General features: G+C 29.6%; 2 protein-coding genes across 2 annotated transcripts in view; one reads left to right on the top strand and one right to left on the bottom strand.

Moving 5' to 3' along the window:
• LOC126748252 (uncharacterized) overlaps positions 1–15,583 on the top strand; it is a 33,476-nt gene extending 17,893 nt beyond the window's left edge. The window contains exons 3-4 of the mRNA XM_050457356.1: positions 15,263–15,368; positions 15,421–15,583. Coding sequence (XP_050313313.1) covers positions 15,263–15,368; positions 15,421–15,539 — 225 coding nt within the window. The 3' untranslated portion in view covers positions 15,540–15,583. The remainder of the gene's footprint in view (positions 1–15,262; positions 15,369–15,420) is intronic.
• On the bottom strand, positions 708–4,997 carry LOC126748246 (loricrin-like). Its single transcript, XM_050457343.1, has 4 exons — positions 4,814–4,997; positions 4,660–4,753; positions 862–1,053; positions 708–806 (listed from the first exon to the last, which is right to left on the bottom strand). Exons 1-4 carry the CDS (start codon positions 4,859–4,861, stop codon positions 778–780), a joined length of 363 nt encoding a protein of 120 aa, XP_050313300.1. The 5' UTR covers positions 4,862–4,997; the 3' UTR covers positions 708–777.
• Positions 15,584–20,262: the final 4,679 nt, after the last annotated feature.

The following is a 20,262-nucleotide window of genomic DNA, read 5'->3' as shown; positions in this document are numbered from 1 at the left end:
ATTAGTTTTGGATAATGTTGTTCAGCAAAATTACTCGTGATCAACATGATTTTGAATGAGGTTAGTAAATAAGTTGAACCAAACTGTTTTCCTTTCTGTGCATTACATATTGTTTTGATTACCAAACTTTTTTTGTTTTCCTCTGCCATGTCAGCCATTACCGCAGTTTCTGCAATTTGACCCTTGATTGCTATTATATTTGTTAGTCTTCTTAATTGATGTGTTTTTGTTACAATGATTGTTAATTGATGTTATTCTTTTTATATTATATTCAGTAGGTTGGTATGATTTCTGTAACTTCATATACTTTTGCATCTGCTTAATAATCTGTTGGATCTCGAAGGGTTATCTGTTGAAGCATACCTCTGTAGTTTGAAACAAGTTGGATTTTGAGTCATTTCCGATTTAATCTCCCTATTCTACTCTAGTTCTGTTGGATGCATTAGTTTTCCAGGTTTACAGCGTTACCAAATTGCAGTCATTTAAAGTGCACTGTATCAAAGTTGCCACACTAAATTTCATTGATACACTTGACAACCCTGTTCAGCAACTGATAAGTTAGATGCTATTAAATTAATTGTTTTTAGGACGTCGAGAGGCAAACATCAGTGCAATATCTACCGAATGGCGAGAAAGTGACCACCAACGTAGAAACCCGTTATTCTACTTAGGAATAAATATGATAAATAAATAAACATTGTTCAGCATTCAAATTTCAATCATATTATTTTATTAATACATAAGAACAATAATTCCCTAGTTGATCCAAGAATCCATTTAGCCGGATGAAGAGGTGCTGTTGGTTGCTAAAAATTAAAAAGAAAAAACAAATAAATATCAAAAACAAAACAATTGACTTACGTGGTGGTGGGGGAGGTCCGCCGCCGCCACCGCCTCCTCGACCTCCGAAACAGGAGGCGGTGTGGAGGTGGTGGGCAATAGGGGCGTGGTTCGCCAAGTCTCTCTTGACTAAGCTACTGCCGCCGCTAGAGTCGGAGTTTGATTTTGACGAGCCTGCACCTCCGAAGCCTGAGGCGCTGGCCGATCCAGAAGCTGGAACATTAGTAATTTTCTCGAATAATAATAATTTATTAGTTTCAATATTATTTTGTACTGAAATGCGTATAACTTTAAAATAAAAAACAAAAAAAAAAGTGGTGGTTTCTTGAGGGTTTGAACACGGGTCATCCGCTCTGGAAGATTACGACATTTTAGCAGTAAGTACTTGCCCTACAACTACTGAATTGTAATGAAATGAGGAGCGCATAGCCCAGGTTCGATCCCTAAAGGAACCAAACTTTTTTTTCATCTACATTTTTTTTCTGCAAATTTAATGTCAAATAGAGTAAAATTATCAATTTTTTTTTTAATTTTCCAGATTTTTCGAACATCCTTACAATATTCCAGACATTACAATATTCCAGACATTAGGGTCATTTTCCACGTCTTCCAAGTATTTTAGATAATTTATCTTTCGATTTTAATGTTTTAGGAATTTTTTAATTTTTGGAAAAAATTTAAAATTTCTCCAGATTTTCCGAGCATTCTTATAATATTCCAGGAATTTGGAATCAAATCTTGTTTTATTCTTGGATTTTAGGGTCATTTTCCATGTCGTTCAAGTATTCCAAATCATTTTTATTTTTATTTTAATGTTTTAAAATAAGTTTTTGTTCCCAATTTTTAATTCCAGAAATTTTGACATTTAAAAATTAATTTTTTAATTTTCCAAATTTTTCGAACATCTTTACAATATTTCAAGCATTTGGAATAAATTATAATTTAATTTCTAGACGTTAGGGTCATTTTCCATGTCTTCCAAGTATTTTAGATAATTTATCTTTCAATTTTAATGTTTTAAGTTAAGTTTTTCTTTTCAGTATTTGAAGTCAGAACTTTTTAATTTTTGAAATAAATTTTAAAATTTTCCAGATTTTTCAAGTGTTCTTATATTATTCCAGAAATTTGGAATCAAATCTTGTTTTATTCTTGGATTTTAGGGTCATTTTCCATGTCGTTCAAGTATTCCAAATCATTTTTATTTTTGTTTTAATGTTTTAAAATAAGTTTTTGTTCCCAATTTTTAATTCCAGAAATTTTGACATTAAATTTTTTTTTTAATTTTTCACATTTTTCGTCCATCGTTACAATATTCCAGGCATTTGGAATAAATTATAATTTTATTTCTAGACCTTAGGGTCATTTTCCACGTCTTCCAAGTATTTTAGATAATTTATCTTTCAATTTTAACGTTTTAAAATAAGTTTTTCTTTTCAGTATTTAAAGTCAAAATTTTTGAAATAAATTTTAAAATTCTGCAGATTTTCCGAGCATTCTTATAATATTCCAGAAATTTGCAATCAAATCTTGTTTTATTCCTGGATTTTAGGATTTATTCCAAATCATTTTAATGTTTTAATATCAGTTTTTGTTTCCAATTTTCATTTCCAGAAATTTTGACATTTAAATTTTTATTTAATTTTCCAGATTTTTCGAATATCTTTACAATATTCCAGGCATTTGGACTAAAATATAGTTTTATTTCTAGACCTTAGGGTCATTTTCCACGTCTAGCAAGTATTTTAGATAATTTATCTTTCAACATTTTAAAATAATTTTTTGTTTTCAATTTTTAATTCCAGCATTTTTGGACGTTTTAGTAATTTTTAATTTTTTTTTTATATTTTAATGATATTCCAGGCATTCGGATTAAATCTTGTTTTATTCCAGGACTTTGGGTCTATTATCATGTCTTTCAAGTGTTTCAAATAATTTTTCTTTAAATTTAAATGTTTTAGGATTAATGTCAGAATTTATAGGATTAATTTCGAAATTTTTTAAATTTTCCAGATTTTTTTGGTATTTTTATAATATTAGAAGCATTTGGAATAAAATTTCGTTTTATTCCAAGACTATGGAATCATTTTCCACGTCTTTGGATTTTTTAATATTTTTTGAATTGCATATTGTTATTTTTAAAAATTCTCTTAACTTTGCGCCAATGTAATCATCTTCGTATCTCTTATAGATTCCCAAATATCCATTTTGAGGGTCGAATTTGACACACCCTGTATACAGGGTGATGATGACTAATAGTGAAAAAAAATTTAAGTAAAGTATTTTTAGTTCCTGAGATAATTCTATTTTTTTTAACAAAAATGTAAGAACTTTATCAAGTGGAATTCTATTTTCAAATTAAGAAGTAAACAAGTCCGGATGATGTTTATTATGTTTAGTAGTACCTACTTTGCTATCAGTTGTGGTCGTATTTCGTTTTTTATTAAAATTATGCCGCTTTTTTTTCAAATGAGGAACTACTGGACATGTTACTGGCATACGGGGAATCAAGACAAAACAGTGTGGCTGCAGTTATTCTTTATGTACAAAGGTTTCCTCATAGGTATCATCCGTCGCGTGAAGCTTTTTTGCGTGTGGTTCAGCGGGGTAGAGAAACTGGAAATTTGCGGCCGAGGCCAGGTCAACATGGTGGAGCCATTAGACCAAGGCGCATTTTAAATCTGGAGAATTTGATTTTAGATATCATCGAAGAGCATCCTTACATAAGCACTAGAACAATTGCAACGCAATTTGGATTATTACCAGTCACAGTTTGGCGAATTTTAAGGCATGAATTACTGTATCCATTTCACGTCCAAAGGGTACAAGCTTTACTTCCAAGGGATCATGCGCCTCAAGTAAACTTTTGCGAGTGGTTGTTACATCAGCAGCAGTTAAACCCAAACTTTACCAGGAACATTTTAGCTACGGATGAAGCAATTTTCACACGCAATGGTATTCACAATTCACGGAACACGCATTTTTGGGCAGTTGAAAATCTGCATGCCATTCGGCGAACAAACTTTCAACAACGATTTTCAGTAAATGTATGGGCTGGAATTGTAAACGGAATACTTATTGGCCCTTTCATTTTGGATAATCGTCTAACTGGTGCTCTTTATTTACAATTCTTGCGACAAAATTTGCCGGTACTCCTTGAAGAAGTCCCTCTTCACATTAGGCACAATTTGTGGTTTCTTCACGATGGTGCTTCACCACATTTTGGGCGACCAGTGCGACGGCATTTGGATCGAATGTGCCCCGAACGATGGATAGACCGAGGTGGTCCAATTGGATGGCCTCCTCGATCACCCGACCTTAATCCGCTTGACTTTTATTTTTGGGGCCACCTAAAATCTCTGGTGTATGTAACCGAAGTTGACAATAAACAAGAATTAAGAAATCAGATATTTGCTGCCACCGAGGAAATTCGACTACAATCTGGATTAGCTGCTGTCTGCAACTCTTGGATTAGGCGTGCTCAATTATGTATTGAAAGTCATGGAAATAACTTCGAACAGTTACTATAATAGTTAAATAAACATTTATTTTGGAGAATATACGTTTTTTTTTTTAATTTTAATTAATAAGTCGTTTATCTCCGTAACTAAAACTATTTTACTAAATTTTTTTTCACTATTAGTCATTATTTGCCGTCAGCAATAATTTCCCAAGTTTATGCGTATAGGTTAAGAAACACCCTGTATATATGAGAACGCCTTAACTAATAGAAAACCTACGTTTTTTATTTAAGTTTTTTTATATTAGATAGAAAAAATTCAAAATATAAATTTATCAAAAAAAAAAGAATAACAAGCTCACCACTACCGCTTAGACCAAATCCAAAACTTCCCTGTCCCCCGAGTTGGCCCTGGCCGGAACCTCCTGAACTTTGGGGTGCCCCATAGGTCGAAACCTACATTAAAATAAAATAAATAAATAAAAAAAATAAATAAAATAAAAGATATTTTCTTACCCAAACAATGGCGAATATCAGGACACTAAAAACGATAAAATACCTCATTTTGAAAATGCTCTAGGACGATAGTAGACTTTGAAATGCAAGGATTTCAAACTTCTACTAACATTGAGTGCGAACTGCATAGAATTTATATAAAATGCACGTTAATTTTTATTATTATTATAAAATAGTTTCACACAAAGGGTTTCCTGAACTTATTGTACCACATATTAATTATTTCCTGATTTCTAAATTTAAAGTGTTAATGTGCTTATAAATATTTTTTTTTGAAGTGTAATGATAAATGATTGCTTTTAATTTTTTTCCAGGACGGAAGTATATAACAGTTTAATGATTTTCAATTAAATATACCTTATATATTATTAATTATTGCATTTTACGTACAAATCCGAGCAATTTGATGAGTTTTCAAGAGACGCGATTTTGAACTGTTTATATCTCGAAAGCTATTTAAGTGACATTTTCCGCATAGAAAATTAATCGCCAAAAAACCATTAGACTAAAGGTGGTGACAAAGAAAACATTAAACACTTAATAGGGGTTTATTTAATCCATTTTTAATCTAAAACAAATATCATTTACCGGCTTGAACTGTAGTGCTTGATACTGTGGTTGGTGCTGTAACTAATATAATTATATTTTTTTATTAATTTTTTCTTACATAACTATTTTAAATGTATGTCACCATAAATCACGTAGATAGGGCTTCTTCTCCCATATCCTCCCCCATAACAATTTACAGGTTCATTGTTTGATTCAAGTTTCTTTGGTGGGCTTAGCATTTTTAAGAAATTTGATTGAGCGATAACCTATAATTCGTTTTCCAAATTCAATTATGAAAAGTAACGCTATTTACTTACCACACTAGCAATAAAAATGATAATTGTAAGGATGCACTTGGGCCACATGACTGGTTAAAATAATTAAGTCTTTTCCTGCAATAAATCTTTTTACAAGTTTAAAAATTACTTTTTAACATTTCCCATGTATGTATTTACATGGGTGTTATAATGATTGCACTTGGCGTGATAGTAATGAAAAACCATTATACCTAATTTCATGACATTTTATTTTATTCTTTTAAACCAATATATTATTATTATCGTGTCCAGTGCAGCGGCAGTATCAGGAATACCCACTAGTCAAGGCCTTCAACTTCATGTTTTTCCAAAGTTTTCACTCTTATACCGTGGCGTGGTGGGATTTGTGGTAAAATTTCGATTCTTTCCTGCATAAGTGTATTGAAAGTTGGCATTTTGTGTTCCAAAGTGTCAGTCAAAGATTTTTGCTCTAAAACGTCATATTATGTAGATAGATATAAATATACTGGATATTGGGAAAACTGATAATGAGAATTTGAGAAATATGGTTTTATTATTAAGTTGGCAGGGAAATGATCAATTTTGTATTTTTTGGGAAAGCGTGAAGGTACCAAAAATATCAACCATTCAATTAGTGACAAAAAATGAACTGATAAGAGTGCCATACTGAGGGGCTTTTCTTAATTTATAAGAACTATTTTTAAATCACAAAACACATTACGATACTTATTAACAAAAACTAAACCTTTCAATGAAAATGAATTTAATAAAAATGTAATCTATAAAATTCCTTGTATTTGTGGTAAATTTTACATAGGTGAAACCTTTAGACCGTTACCAAAAAGAATTAATGAACATAAATCTTACATAAAAAACAATGATTTTCAAAAATCAAAAATTACACAACATGCATTCGACAATAACCACAGAATAGACTGGAATGCTTCCTCAATTTTAGCAAAGGAACCAATTTCAAAATTACGTAAGCTAAAGGAAAGTGCATTTATCAGCGCCGTAGCTACAATGGTTCCACGGGTTCGGTGGAACCAGGCCCGCCACTCTCAAGGGCCCGTAGCCAGCTAATAAACATAATAATAAATAAATAAACAAATGATGTAAATTTAAACTAAAACTCAATAATATATTGTGAACTTATATAATCTAACAAACCACATAAAAAACATAAAAATCCAAAACTCAGTAAAATTCTTACATCGATGTGCCTATCCGCAGCCGAAGCAAATCTTTTCTCTTATTAACAGTCTATAAAATGAGTTCCAATTATAAACATTTATCTGGTGCAAGTAAAAGGAAAAAGAAAGCCGAGCTTGAAGAGAAAACTCGAAAACATCCAAAAATTTACAATTTTTTTAATTCAAGCAGATCCTCTTTAACTAATTTTGTTACTGGTGAGATTGCTACACCCTTTACGTCTACGATTGTGAGTCAATCTCTTAGTGGTAAGTATTTTACAAATTTTCAATATCTCACTTCTTAGGTCTCGAAACATAATTATTTATATTAGGCCGGCCAAATAGTACAAGTGTTCTTAAAAACTCTCTATCTTTTATTGACCTAATGCCGCCTGGCTAGAACAGTTTACAAACAAAATTATTGAAGTATCATACTATCAAAAGTCTCTCATCAGCACAACGATTCATTCCTTAGAGTAAGCCATAACTTTTAAAGTATCAAACGGGCTTCTCAAAACAACTACCTATTATAGGGTTTCTACAATAAATTAATCTGACGACTTAGCCTTTCCTGACATTAAGTATGTTATTTTACTTTGTTTTGTTTTACGCATTTTTTACATATTTATGTACATACATACATATTAATTTAATATTAAAACTAAGAAGGAATTTTGGTAAAAGAAATTAAAATCAATGGTTATGCCTATTATGAATGTTATGTGGTATAACAATCATAACATAATCGTTTATTTTAATTTTTTTTTAGGTGAAAATATTCCTGAACCTGAAATTGAACTTAAGGCAAATACCAAAATTTCCGACCTAACTAAATGCTCAACTAATAAAGATGAATTCAAATCAGAGATACTTATCTCTGATGAACCAGATATTAATGTAAGTAGGTGCATAGTCTGACAAATGGATCTGTAACACTAACGTCCCGTAGGTTTTACATAAAATATTTCTGTTTTTATTAAAATCGCATTTTATGATTAGATTGTAAAAAACCTATATTAAAATTAGATCACGAATAAATTATAATTTTTTTTTTTGGTAATTTGTATTAAATTTTTTTATTCGTTCGCTGTTCCATATCCATTTGTTCCGTTCCACATCTCTTTATTCTAGAATCTAGATTTAGCTCTAACGCTAAAACTAGGAATAAAAAATAATATTTATAGGTAAATTTTCCTACGGACAAAGCTAATTTTGGCGAAGCTTTATCAATCCAAGAGAAAAGATTTATTATTGATAACGAACCTTGTCGTCCACGAGGATCATTTCCCAAAGATGCAAACAATAGAAGTTTTTCCTCATTTTATTATTCAGAAATATCTAAATCTGGCATTAAAACAGAAATATGGTGGCTATGTTATTCACTGAAACTAAATAAATGTTACTGTCAACCATGTTGGTTATTCTGTAACTTACAAAAACCCGATCAATTGATTTATGGTTTTAGTGACTGGAATCACTTAAATCGTATCATAAAGAGACACGAAGCAAATGATGAGCATAATAATTGTTGTGCTATTTTTGATAAATGAAAAAATAATAAAACAATAGACAAAGCCCAAGAAGATTTGTTTCATCAGGAGATTAATAAATGGAGGCAAATACTAGAGCGAATTATTGATGTAACTCTTACTTTAGCGACAACAAATATGCCATTTCGAGGTACAAATGAAAACTTAAATTCAAGCAATCCAGGAGTGTTTTTGTCCATTATAAAGTTACTTTCTATGATCAAGTTTTAAAAAATTTATTAGAGAATCATTCGAAAATGTCAACTACTTATTTAAGTCCGCAAATACAAAATGAAATATTAAATCCTTTTTTTTCAATAATTATAGATACTACTCAGGATATATCTAAAATTGATCAGCTTAGTCTTATTTTTCGATATGTTTCTGTTTAATATGATCAAAATAAGAAGTTAGTAGATCTTGTTATTAAAGAGTCATTTATGGGTTTTATTCCAATTGAAAATCAGACATCGGAAAATCTTACCAATGAAATTATAAATGCAATTAATGAAATTAGCAACTTAAAGAAATTGCGTGGTCAAGGTTACGATGGTGCCGCAAATATGAGCGGTATTTATAATGGGGTTCAATCTAGAATTTTAAAAGTGGCGAAAAATGCTCCTTTTTTACACTGTGCTGAGCATAATCTTATTAATCTTAGTCTTGAACGATTCTGTAAATAATGTAGAAAAAATTACAAATTTTTTTGATTTAGTGCAAAGCTTGTATGTTTTTTTTGCCCGCAGTATTAAAAGATGGGCGTTGCTTGAGTCATGTAAGAGCGAGTCGAATGTAAAGCTTAAAAAACTATCAGCAACCCGTTGGTCTTCACGAAATGATCCTATAAAAGCCTTAAGATTTAGGTATCTTGACTTAGCCTTAAGAGCATGGCCTTGTCAAAAATTATTTTAACATCAAATAATAAAACTGAAATTGACGACTCTAAAGGATATAAAACTACATTGCTAAACTTTGAAACAGTATTTCTAATTATTTTGCAATCTAGAATTTTAAATAGCATAGACGCAGCATCAAAACTTGCAAAATGAGCAGCAAGATATACAAAAATCGAGTAAACTCCTAAAAAACGTTACAAATGACATATAATCTTCGAAATGAGTTTCTAAATGTAAAAGAAGAAGCTCAAGCCATGGCGACTAATTGGGGTATAAGTCCAGAGTTTGGCCAAAAACGAATTTCTAAACGTAGACGTTTTTTTTGATGAATCTGCAAATGACTTTGTTTTTCAAACTGCGGAAGATATCTTTAGAGTTGAAGTTTTTTATAAAACGCTGGACATTATTATTAGTCAGTTACAATGTAGAACAGTTAGTTTACTACAAATATCTACTAACTTCAATATTTTGGATACAGAAGTTCTATTAAATTCTACTGACACAGTAATATACCAAATGGCTGAAAATATTCGTGAAATATATCAAGATGATATATCAGATATACTTTCGAATCAATTATTAGCATTTCGAACATGTTTTTCTGAAGAACTTAAAAATATTAGGTCAGTTAAAGATGTGCTTAAATTTATCCTGGTTGACAATTATTCGTCTAGTAGTAGCTTTACTGAAATAATAACATTATGCTTCCTATATCTGACAATTCCTGTAACGGTTGCATCGGCAGAACGATCGTTCTCAAAATTAAAATTAATCAAATATATTTAAGGAATTCGATGAATCAAAATCGATTATCTTCTTTGGCAATGCTGTCCATTGAAAATAAAGTTGCTCGCTCTAGATTTAAAGGAAATTAATAAATCATTTGCGACTGCTAAATCTCGAAAAGTAACTTTTTAATGGTTGTATTTCTTCTATATTAACTTTGTATTTGTAACCTTTTGTAAATGTTTTTTATAATTATGCACATATGTTTTTAATATTTTTCCGTAACTATTGTTATTAGTATTTTTGTCTTAATATTAATTTCAAAAAATTTTAGTTAACATGTAATAGCCTTTTAATTTTTTCTTTCCTTAAGCCGTCGATCTATGGAGAGACGAAGGTTAGTATCTTTTTAGGGGCCCGCGGATATAGTCTCGAACCCAGGCCCGTTATGTTGTTGCTACGGCGCTGGCATTTATAATGTTAAATGAAGATAAATGCTTAGCTACTTGTTCGGTTGATTTTCATAATACATGGATTCCTTTGCTAAAGAGAGAAGTAGATCAGGGTATTCTCAAAATTAATTAATGATTTAAAATATTTGATATTCATGTATTTTCTATGATTAATTTACATTAAGATCACACCCCTTTAATTTTTTAAAAAAGTAACCTTTGAAATTGTTGTTATCTTTCAAAATAGTTTGTCAAACTATTAATAAACCGTCAAATCATATAAAAAAGTATACAAAGTATTTTCGAATTAGGAAGAAATTTTGATGAGACTGCATCACTGAATATTTGAAAGATAAGTATATTTTATTTTTAATTTAATTTAATTTTACTTTAATTACCTTGATAACGGTAGTAGATATAACTACCGAAACGTTGGTTCAAATTAGGTATTTTTAAAAAAAGTATGTCTTCTTGTTGTTTTTTTTTATCATTTTTTAATTATAATATTCATAACAAAGTTATGTAGGATATTGAAAAGAAGAAACGAGCTCAGAGATTAATAGATTGAACCTCAGCTCCTAGGTATATAAAAAATCTATTATACCTCAAGTAAATTATTGTATTTAAAACTTATTGAACTTAACTTAAATTAAGTATATCAAACGGTATCGTTACAGATTTAAGTTCATATTTCTTTTAAATACGTGAATAAGTCTATTTTCTTCTTCTTTTCAATTGTTGAGCGTGTGAGATAAAAAAAAATAAATTCTAAATTGATTTTTGCTATAAGTGACGTAATACCCAATATAATAAGTAACTCATTATGAATTCGTCACAACAATACAGATTTTACTTATAGAGTAATTCAAAAATCAATAGTTTTTAGATAGATATTTATTTGTGAATAAGAAACAAACTAATTTATTTCTTAAAGGCACTCCTAAGATAAAAACTTTTTGTGAATGAATTTTAAAAGTTTTTTCAAAAAAGACTAAAATATTAAATGTCCATAAATTATTAATTTCTGAATTTTGACTACTAGAACTCAAGATATTCACTTGTCAATGAGAGATGAATAACTTTGCCTCTTATAAGTAGTCCGGGAATGAAAATTGCAACTTCATGACTTTTGGTAAAGGGATCTTAATCATTTCTGCCAGTAACATCTTCTTCAGAGCAGTCCATAAATCAAAATTTCTAAATTTTGATTACTAGAATTTAAGAGATTTACTTGTTAATAAGAGATGAATAATTTAGTTTCTTACAGGCACTCATGAAATAAATATGTTAAATGCTTCATATTTAGAGCATGAAAATTAGTCAATTTTTCAGAAATTACTAAAATAGACCTTAGACTAGTTCATAAACCAATAATTTTTAAATTTTGACTAAAAAAACCCAAGATATTCACTTGTCAATGAGAGACGAATAACTTTGTTTCTTATAAGTAAGTAGTCCTGGAATGAAAATTGCAATTTCTTGACTTTTCGTAAAAGGATTTTAGTCGTTTCTTCAAAAAAGATTAAAATGTTCTTTAGGGTAGTCCATAAATTAATCATTTCTAAATGTTGACTACTAGAACTCAAGATATTAACTTGTCAATAGGAGATGAATAAGTTTGTTTCTTACAGGCACTCCTGAACTAAAAATTGCAATTTCATAACTTTTAGTATGTGAATTTTAGTCTTTTTTTCACAAAAAACTAAAATGGTCTTCAGATTAGCTTATAAATTATTAATTTCTAAATTTTGATTACTAGAACTTACGATATTTACTTGTCAATGAAAGACAAATAACTTTGTTCCTTACAGGTACTCCTGGAATATAAATTGCAATTTTTTACCTTTTAATAAACTGATTTCAGTCGTTTTCTCAAAAAAAAAAACCAAAATATTCTTTAGAGTAGTTCATAAATCAATAATTTCTAAATTTTGACTACTAGAACTCAAGATAATAATTTGTCAATAGGAGATGAATAAGTTTGTTTCTTACAGGCACTCCTGAACTAAAAATTGCAATTTCATAACTTTTAGTATATGAATTTTAGTCTTTTTTTTCACAAAAAACTAAAATGGTCTTCAGATTAGCTTATAAATTATTAATTTCTAAATTTTGATTACTAGAACTTACGATATTTACTTGTCAATGAAAGACAAATAACTTTGTTCCTTACAGGTACTCCTGGAATATAAATTGCAATTTTTTACCTTTTATTAAACTGATTTCAGTCGTTTTCTCAAAAAAAAAACCAAAATATTCTTTAGAGTAGTTCATAAATCAATAATTTCTAAATTTTGACTACTAGAACTCGAGATAATAATTTGTCAAAAGGAGATGAATAATTTTGTTTCGTACAGACACTCCTAGACAAAAAATTGCAATTCCTTGACTTTTGGTAAATGGATTTTAGTTGTTTTTTCTCAAAAAAAGATTAAAATAGTCTTCAGACTAGTTCATTAATCAATAATTTTTAATTATTGGCTACAAAAACCCAAAATATTCACTTGCCAATGAGAGGAGAGACGAATAACTTTGAAATTTTTCTTACAAGTACTCGTGGAATAAAAGTTGCAATTTCTTCACTTTTAGTAAAATGGTTATAGTGGTTTCTGCAAAAAAATCTAAAATGTTTTTTAGAGTAATCCATAAATGAATAATTCCTAAATTTTGATTACTAGAACCCAACATATTCACTTACCAATAGAGACACTCCTGGAATAAAAATTCCAATTTCTTGACTATTAATGAATCGAGCTTAGTCATTCCTTCAAAAAAGACTGAATTGTTCTTCAGAGTAGACTACTAGAACTCAAGATGTTTTCTTGTCAATAATAGATGAATAATTTTGTTTCTTACAAGCTCCTCGACTTTTATTAAATGGATGTTAGTAATTTAAAAAAAAAAAACTAAAATAGTCTTTAGGGCATAAGGTTATTCAAAAATCAATAATTTTTAGATAGATATTTATTTGTGAATTAGAGACAAATTAATTTAAGTATTAAACGCACTCCTAAAATAAAAACTCCTTTTTTTAACGTTTTGTGAATGAATTTTAAAATTTTTTTCAAAAAAGACTAAAATAGTCTTCAGACTAGTTCATAAATCATTAATTTCTGAATTTTGACTACTAGAACTCAAGATATTCACTTGTCAATGAAAGACGAATAACTTTGTTTCTTATAGGTACTCCTGGAATAAAAATTGCAATTTTTTGACTTTTAATAAACTGATTTCAGTCATTTTCTCAAAAAAAAAAACTAAAATATTCTTCAGAGTAGTCCATAAATCAATAATTTCTAAATTTTGACTAATAGAACTCAAGATATTAACTTGTCAATAGGAGATGGGCAGGTACAGGCACTCCTGGACTAAAAATTGCAATTTCAAATGGTGACTTGCACGAAAAAAACTGTAGAAACATTTTTTGTGGATAATTTTATGATCTACAATTTTTGTCTGACCTATTTTTACGAGAAAATTTACCGTTTACGAGATAAATGCGAAAAACCAATATTTTTGACGTTTGACCTTGAATAAAATTTTTAGCACAAGGAGGATCGATTAAGGTTTTTTGCCATTTTATTTGTAATACTATTTTTAACATCTATGTTAATTTTTAGCTTTCCCTGAATTATTGTAAACTTTCATTTTTTTTCTACTTATTTTGACTGGACTAATAATGCCACTGATGATGATGCTCTAACTAGAGGAAAACACGTGTAGCCCGTTTTATTACATGTTGTGAGACCGTGACTTCGTGTTTTTCTTTGTTTTTCGTTAAAATTTATTGACTAAAAGTAAAAGAATTTTAATTTTTATACCAGGAGTACCTGTAAAAAAATTATTCGTTTTTTTTTGATAGGCAAATATATCTGAATCTAGTAGTGAAAATTTAGAAAATATTGATTTATGGACTACCCTGAAAATTATTTTTGGTTTTTTTTAAATAACTAAAATTCATTTACTAAAATTCAAGAAATGGGTATATTCATTGCAGGAATGCTTGTAAAAAACAAAATAATAACTTGGGTTCTAGTAGTCAAAATTTACTCTAGTATTTTTTTGAAAAAACTTCTTAAAGCAAATTTAATGAAACTAAATATTATATATTAAGAAAACACTCCTCTTTCTAAAAATCAATGAGAATCAATGAAACAAAAGTACCTGAAAAAGAGTACATGCCGATGGATTTACCCTAAATTAAAAAAAAAAATTAATATACCTTCACCCTGTCTGTTAGTGTGTCTCTCAGCTACAGAAATTCTTGTAACATCTGAATCTGTTGGTGAAACCAGAAACCTTCTTCCACACCTTCTTGGGTCACCATTACAAAGAACCAGTACCACCTATAAAATCCTCATCAGTAAGACATCATTTTAAATATCATAGGAAACACTTACCGTAAGAACAAACCACATTGTTTGCTTCATTTTTATGACTGTCTCAGGACCTAATATCTAAAGAACCTCTCATAATTCTCTTAAATTACATGCTACAGATAGCAGGTGTCAGAATAATCGTTTTCAAAAAACGTTCCTTTCCTGCACTTAAATTATGTTAAAAAAAATCCAACTGCATACAAGGAAATAAAATATTAAAAATTGAGGAATATTAATAATAGCATGCTAAAAGTGTGTAGGAAATGTTCGTCTGCTATGCAATATCCGAGTTAAAAAACACAATAAAGAGGGATCAGTGATGCATTTTTTTCAATGAAAATGAAGTGCAAATATCTAGTTGTGGTCATTTACTATGTCAGCCTGATTTTGGTAAAAGACAAATGTAATAAAAATGGGAATATTTAAATAATTGAACTCTTTTTAAAGGCTTTTACAGAACCTGCAATTGCAAACAATGCAGACCCATTATTAATCCATAATAGATCACCAGGAGTACCAGGATGTTTTTCGCTGCTTTTCCCCATATTTTCCGGTAAGTAATTCTTGTAAATGTTTGATTGTTATTTATTTTCATTAAAATTTAGTGCGAAGCACTACGAAACAAACAACAACCTTAGAGGATGTAGCGGAAGCAGACGAATCGGAAGTGGAGGCTGTAGAAGAAGTTGCCGATAAACCGGAAGAGGAGGTGGCAGAAGAGTAACGATATTTAAAAATTTATTAAAGGCAATAAAATATGGTTAATTTTTTTTGTATTTCATTCAAGCTTTCTTAAAAATTAAAATTAATCCATTGACATGCTACTCTTTTCCTGCTACTAATTTCTTTACACAAAACGAGGATATTATTTATTGAATAACCCCTAACTACGTAACATCTTTCTTATAGTTATAATCTAGTAGATATAATAAAATAGGTCATATGATCAATCATCGATTAATAAATAAATAGTCACGTGACGATTCTGTCAAAATAAGCTCCTTCAACCATTTTACGCTATAAGTAACTTACCAGGGAGAAATAATAAGTTTAATAAAAAAGGAATGTACATTAACGCCCGCACTATAAAATAGGAAAGATGGCACTGGTGGATTACTATTTGTATCTCAGTTGCACCCACTGCGAGTTAATGGGTCGACTTTGACTAGTGTAACTCAGTCATTTTTCATAAACAAGTTGCATATAAAATGAGAGAGATGGCACTGGTACATGGCTATGGCTGTCTCACTCGCATCCATTGCAAGTTAATTTGTCGACTTTGGTTAAGTTATTTAATATTTTAATATATATTTTAGTTTAGTACAGGGATTTTTCATAAGCAATCAAATTAAAGTTGTTTATTAAATTTTAAGTAAATTAAAGAAAAAAAGGAAAAAAACATAATTTATAACCATGTATAAAAAAAGAGACAGAAAACAAGAAAAAAAAATACATTAAAGGCCTAGACTATCTCTGTCTCACTCGCACCAATTGCAAATTAATGGATCGGGTTTGGCTGGGTTATTTTAGTCCAGGCGTTTTTCATAAAATTTAATGCGACAGTAAACGCTTACACTATGCGATGAGGGGGATAGCACTGGTACAACACTATCTCTGTCTCACTCACACTTAGTCCAAGCATTTTTCAGAAATAATTTGATAATTTTCTGAAAATATTTTTCTAAAGAAATAAGAAAAATTGAAAAAACATAATTTAAGCACAAGTGGATACAAAAAGAGAAAAAACAATGAAGATATCCGATAAAAAATTTATATTGAACGCCTGTACTATAAAATTAGTGAATTGGCACCGATGCAACTCTGTCTCACTTAGTCCAGGCGTTTTTCCTAAACAATCCGATTAAACTTGTTTTTTTTTTTATTTTTAAAAGAAACTACTTACTAAAAAAAGAAAAAATATCGTGCATCGCTATCTCTATCTCACTCGCACGCATTGCAAATTAATTAACTTTGCCTGGGTTATTTAAGCCCAGGCGTTTTTCATTTTTCATGATGCAAAATTTTACATTAAACGCCCAGACTATAAAATGACAAAGTTGACACTGGTGTATCGCTATGTTTATCTCACTCGCACGCGTTGCAAATTAATGGGTCGACTTTGCCTGGGTTATCTTAGCCCAGGCGTTTTTCATAAATAATTTCATCAATTTGCTTTTTTTTTTAAAAATTTTAAATATTAAACTAGTTTTTTTAATTTTTTTAAGAAAAACTACTAAAAAAAGAAAAAGTATAATTTAAACATGTGAGTAAAAAAGAAAAACATTAAAAATTAAATATGATGCAAAATTTTACAGTAAACGCCTGGACTATAAAAAGATAGAGTTAGCTCTGGTGTATCGTTATCTCTATCTCACTCGCACGCACTTCAAGCTAATGACTCAACTTTGGATGGGTTATCTTAGTCCAGGCGTTTTTAATAAATAATTTGATCAATTTGTTTTTTTATTAAATTTTGAATAAATTACAAAAAAATATATTTTAAGCATGTAGACAAAAAAAAAATATACAAATTATATTGGGACAATAAACGCCTAGACTACGAAATGAGAGATATGGCACTGGTACATCGTAATCTCTGTCTCACTCGCACCCAGGTCACTCGCATACAGGATCGACTTTGGCTAGCTCATCTTAGTCCAGGTGTTTTTCATAATAATAATTTTTTTAAGAATTTATAAAATAATTGAAAAAACATAATTTAAGTACAAGAGGACAAAAAAAAAGAAAAATTAAATAAAAATATTATGCGATGAAGATATTTATATTAAACATCTGTACTATAAAATTACTGATTTGGCACCGGTGCAGTGCTATATCTGTCTCACTTGTTTCCATTGCAAGACTTTAGCTAGGTCTTATTACTCCAGCCGTTTTTCATAAACAATCTAATCAAATTTGTTTTTTTTATAATTTTTTTAAAGAAAATAACAAAAAAAAAACAAAAAAATATAATCTAAACATCAAAGATCCAGGTTATAAATTGAGAGAGTTGGCACTGGTGCATCGCTATCTCTATCTCACTCGCACGCATTGCAAATTAATGGGTCGACTTGGCCTGGGTTATCTTAGCCCAGGCGTTTTTCATAAATAATTTTATCAATTTTTTTAAATTAAATTTTAAATAAATTACAAAAAAAAACATTTTAAAAATGTACACAAAAAAAGAGAAAAAAATATAAAAATTGTCATGCGACAATAAAGGCCTAAACTATGCAATGAGAGGGATAGCACTGGTAAAACACTATCTCCGTCTCACTCACATCCATTGGAAGACTGTTACTAAGTTATCTTAATCCAGGCGTTTTTCATACACAATTTGATTAAACTAGTTTTTTTAGGAGAAACTACTAAAAAAAGAAAAAGTATAATTTAAACATGTGAGGAAAAAAAGAAAAAAAAATTTAAACATATAATACGATAAAAAATTTTCCATTAAACGCCCGGACTATAAAATAACAGACTTGCACTGGTGCATCGCTATCTCTATCTCACTTGCACGCATTGCAAGTTAATGGGTCGACTTGACTTGGGTTATCTTAGCCCAGGCGTTTTTTATAAATAATTTCAACAATTTCTTTTTTAATTAAATTTTAAATAAATTACAAAAAAAAAGAAAAACATATTTTACAAATGTGCACAAAAAAGAGAAAAAGTATAAAAATTATAATGCGACAATAAACGCATAAACTATACAATGAGAGGGATAGTACTGGTACAACGCTATCTCCGTTTCACTCACATTCATTGCAATTAAACGGGTCGACTTTGGCTAGTTTATCTTAAGTCCAAGCGTTTTTCATAAATAATTTGATAATTTTTTTCATAATGTTTTTAAAAAAATTATAAAAAAAAAAATAAAAAACATAATTTAAGCGCAAGTGGACAAAAAATAGAAAAAAAAAACAATAAAAATTTATGCTATCAAAAAATTTATATTGAACGCCTCTACTACAAAATGAGAGAGCTGGCACCGGTGCATCCCTATCTCTATCTCACTTGCACGCATTGCAAGTTAATGGGTCGACCTTGCCTGGGTTATCTTAGTCCAGGCGTTTTTCATAAACAATTTCATCAATTTGTTTATTAAATTTTAAATAAATTACAAAAAAAAGAAAAACATATTTTAGAAATGTGCACAAAAACAGAGAAAAAGTATAAAAATATAATGCAAGAATAAACGCCTAGACTATGAATTAAGACAGATTGCACTGATACAACGCTATCTTTGTCTCACCCATACTTAGTCCAGGCGTTTTTCATAAATATTTTTTTTTTATTATTCTTTTAAAAAAATTATAAAAAAAATGAAACAAACATAATTCAAGCACAAGTGGATAAAAAAGATTATGCGATGGACAATAAAAGCAAGATATGCGATCAAAAAATGTATATTGAACGCCTGTACTATAAAATTAGCGAATTGGCACTGGTGCAAATCTATCCCTGTCTCACTTGCATCCATTGCAAGACCTTGTCTAGGTGATCTTAGTTCAGGCATTTTTCATAAACAATTTGATTATACTTTTTGTTTTATTTTTTAAAATAAACTTCTAAAAAAAAGTATAATTTAAACATGTGAGTAAAAAAGAAAAAACATTCAAAATATAATATGATACAAAATTTTACAGTAAACGCCTGGGCTATAAAATGATAGAGTTAGGACTGGTGTATCGTTATCTCTATCTCACTCGTATCTCAAGCTAATGAGTCAACTTTGAATGGGTTATCTTAGTCCAGGCGTTTTTCATAAATAATTTGATCAATTTGTTTTATTATTAAATTTTAAATAAATTACGAAAAACAAGGAAAAAATATATTTTATGTATGAGGACAATAAAAGGAAAAAAACCATAAATATTATAATGCGGCAATAAACGCATAGACTATGAAATGAGATGGATGGCACTGGTACAACGCTATCTCTATCTCGCTCACATCCGTTGTAAGTTAGGGGGCCGACTTTGGATGGTTTCGCTTAGTCCAGGCGTTCTTCACAGATCAATCAGATCAATTTTTTTAATTTAAATTTCAAAAGAAAGAGAAAAAAATAATATAAATACGTGGATAAAAAAGAGAAAAAATCAATAAAAATATAATACGAGAGAAAAATTTATATTGAACGCCTGAACTATAAAGTGAGATAGTTGGTATTGATGCGTCGCCACCTCTATCTCACTTGCGCCAATTGCGAGTTAATGGGTCGACTTTGACCAGTTTATTTTATCTAACAAGGAGGAAAATAAATCAAGGGTTGATAAATATAGCGTCTATTATGCGTTTCGTCCTACGGCATCATCAGACCTTATTTTAAGTACAATACACACATTAAATACACTTATGATTACATACTACAGGTAAACGTGAGATGGTAAACGTATATCATTATTAAGATAACGTAACGCGTAATTTAAATAATAGACGCTACA

The sequence above is a fragment of the Anthonomus grandis genome, chromosome 2 (genome assembly GCF_022605725.1).
Source record: "Anthonomus grandis grandis chromosome 2, icAntGran1.3, whole genome shotgun sequence".
NCBI classification, from domain to species: Eukaryota; Metazoa; Arthropoda; class Insecta; order Coleoptera; family Curculionidae; genus Anthonomus; species Anthonomus grandis.
This window is presented reverse-complemented; position numbering and strand designations above follow the sequence as displayed.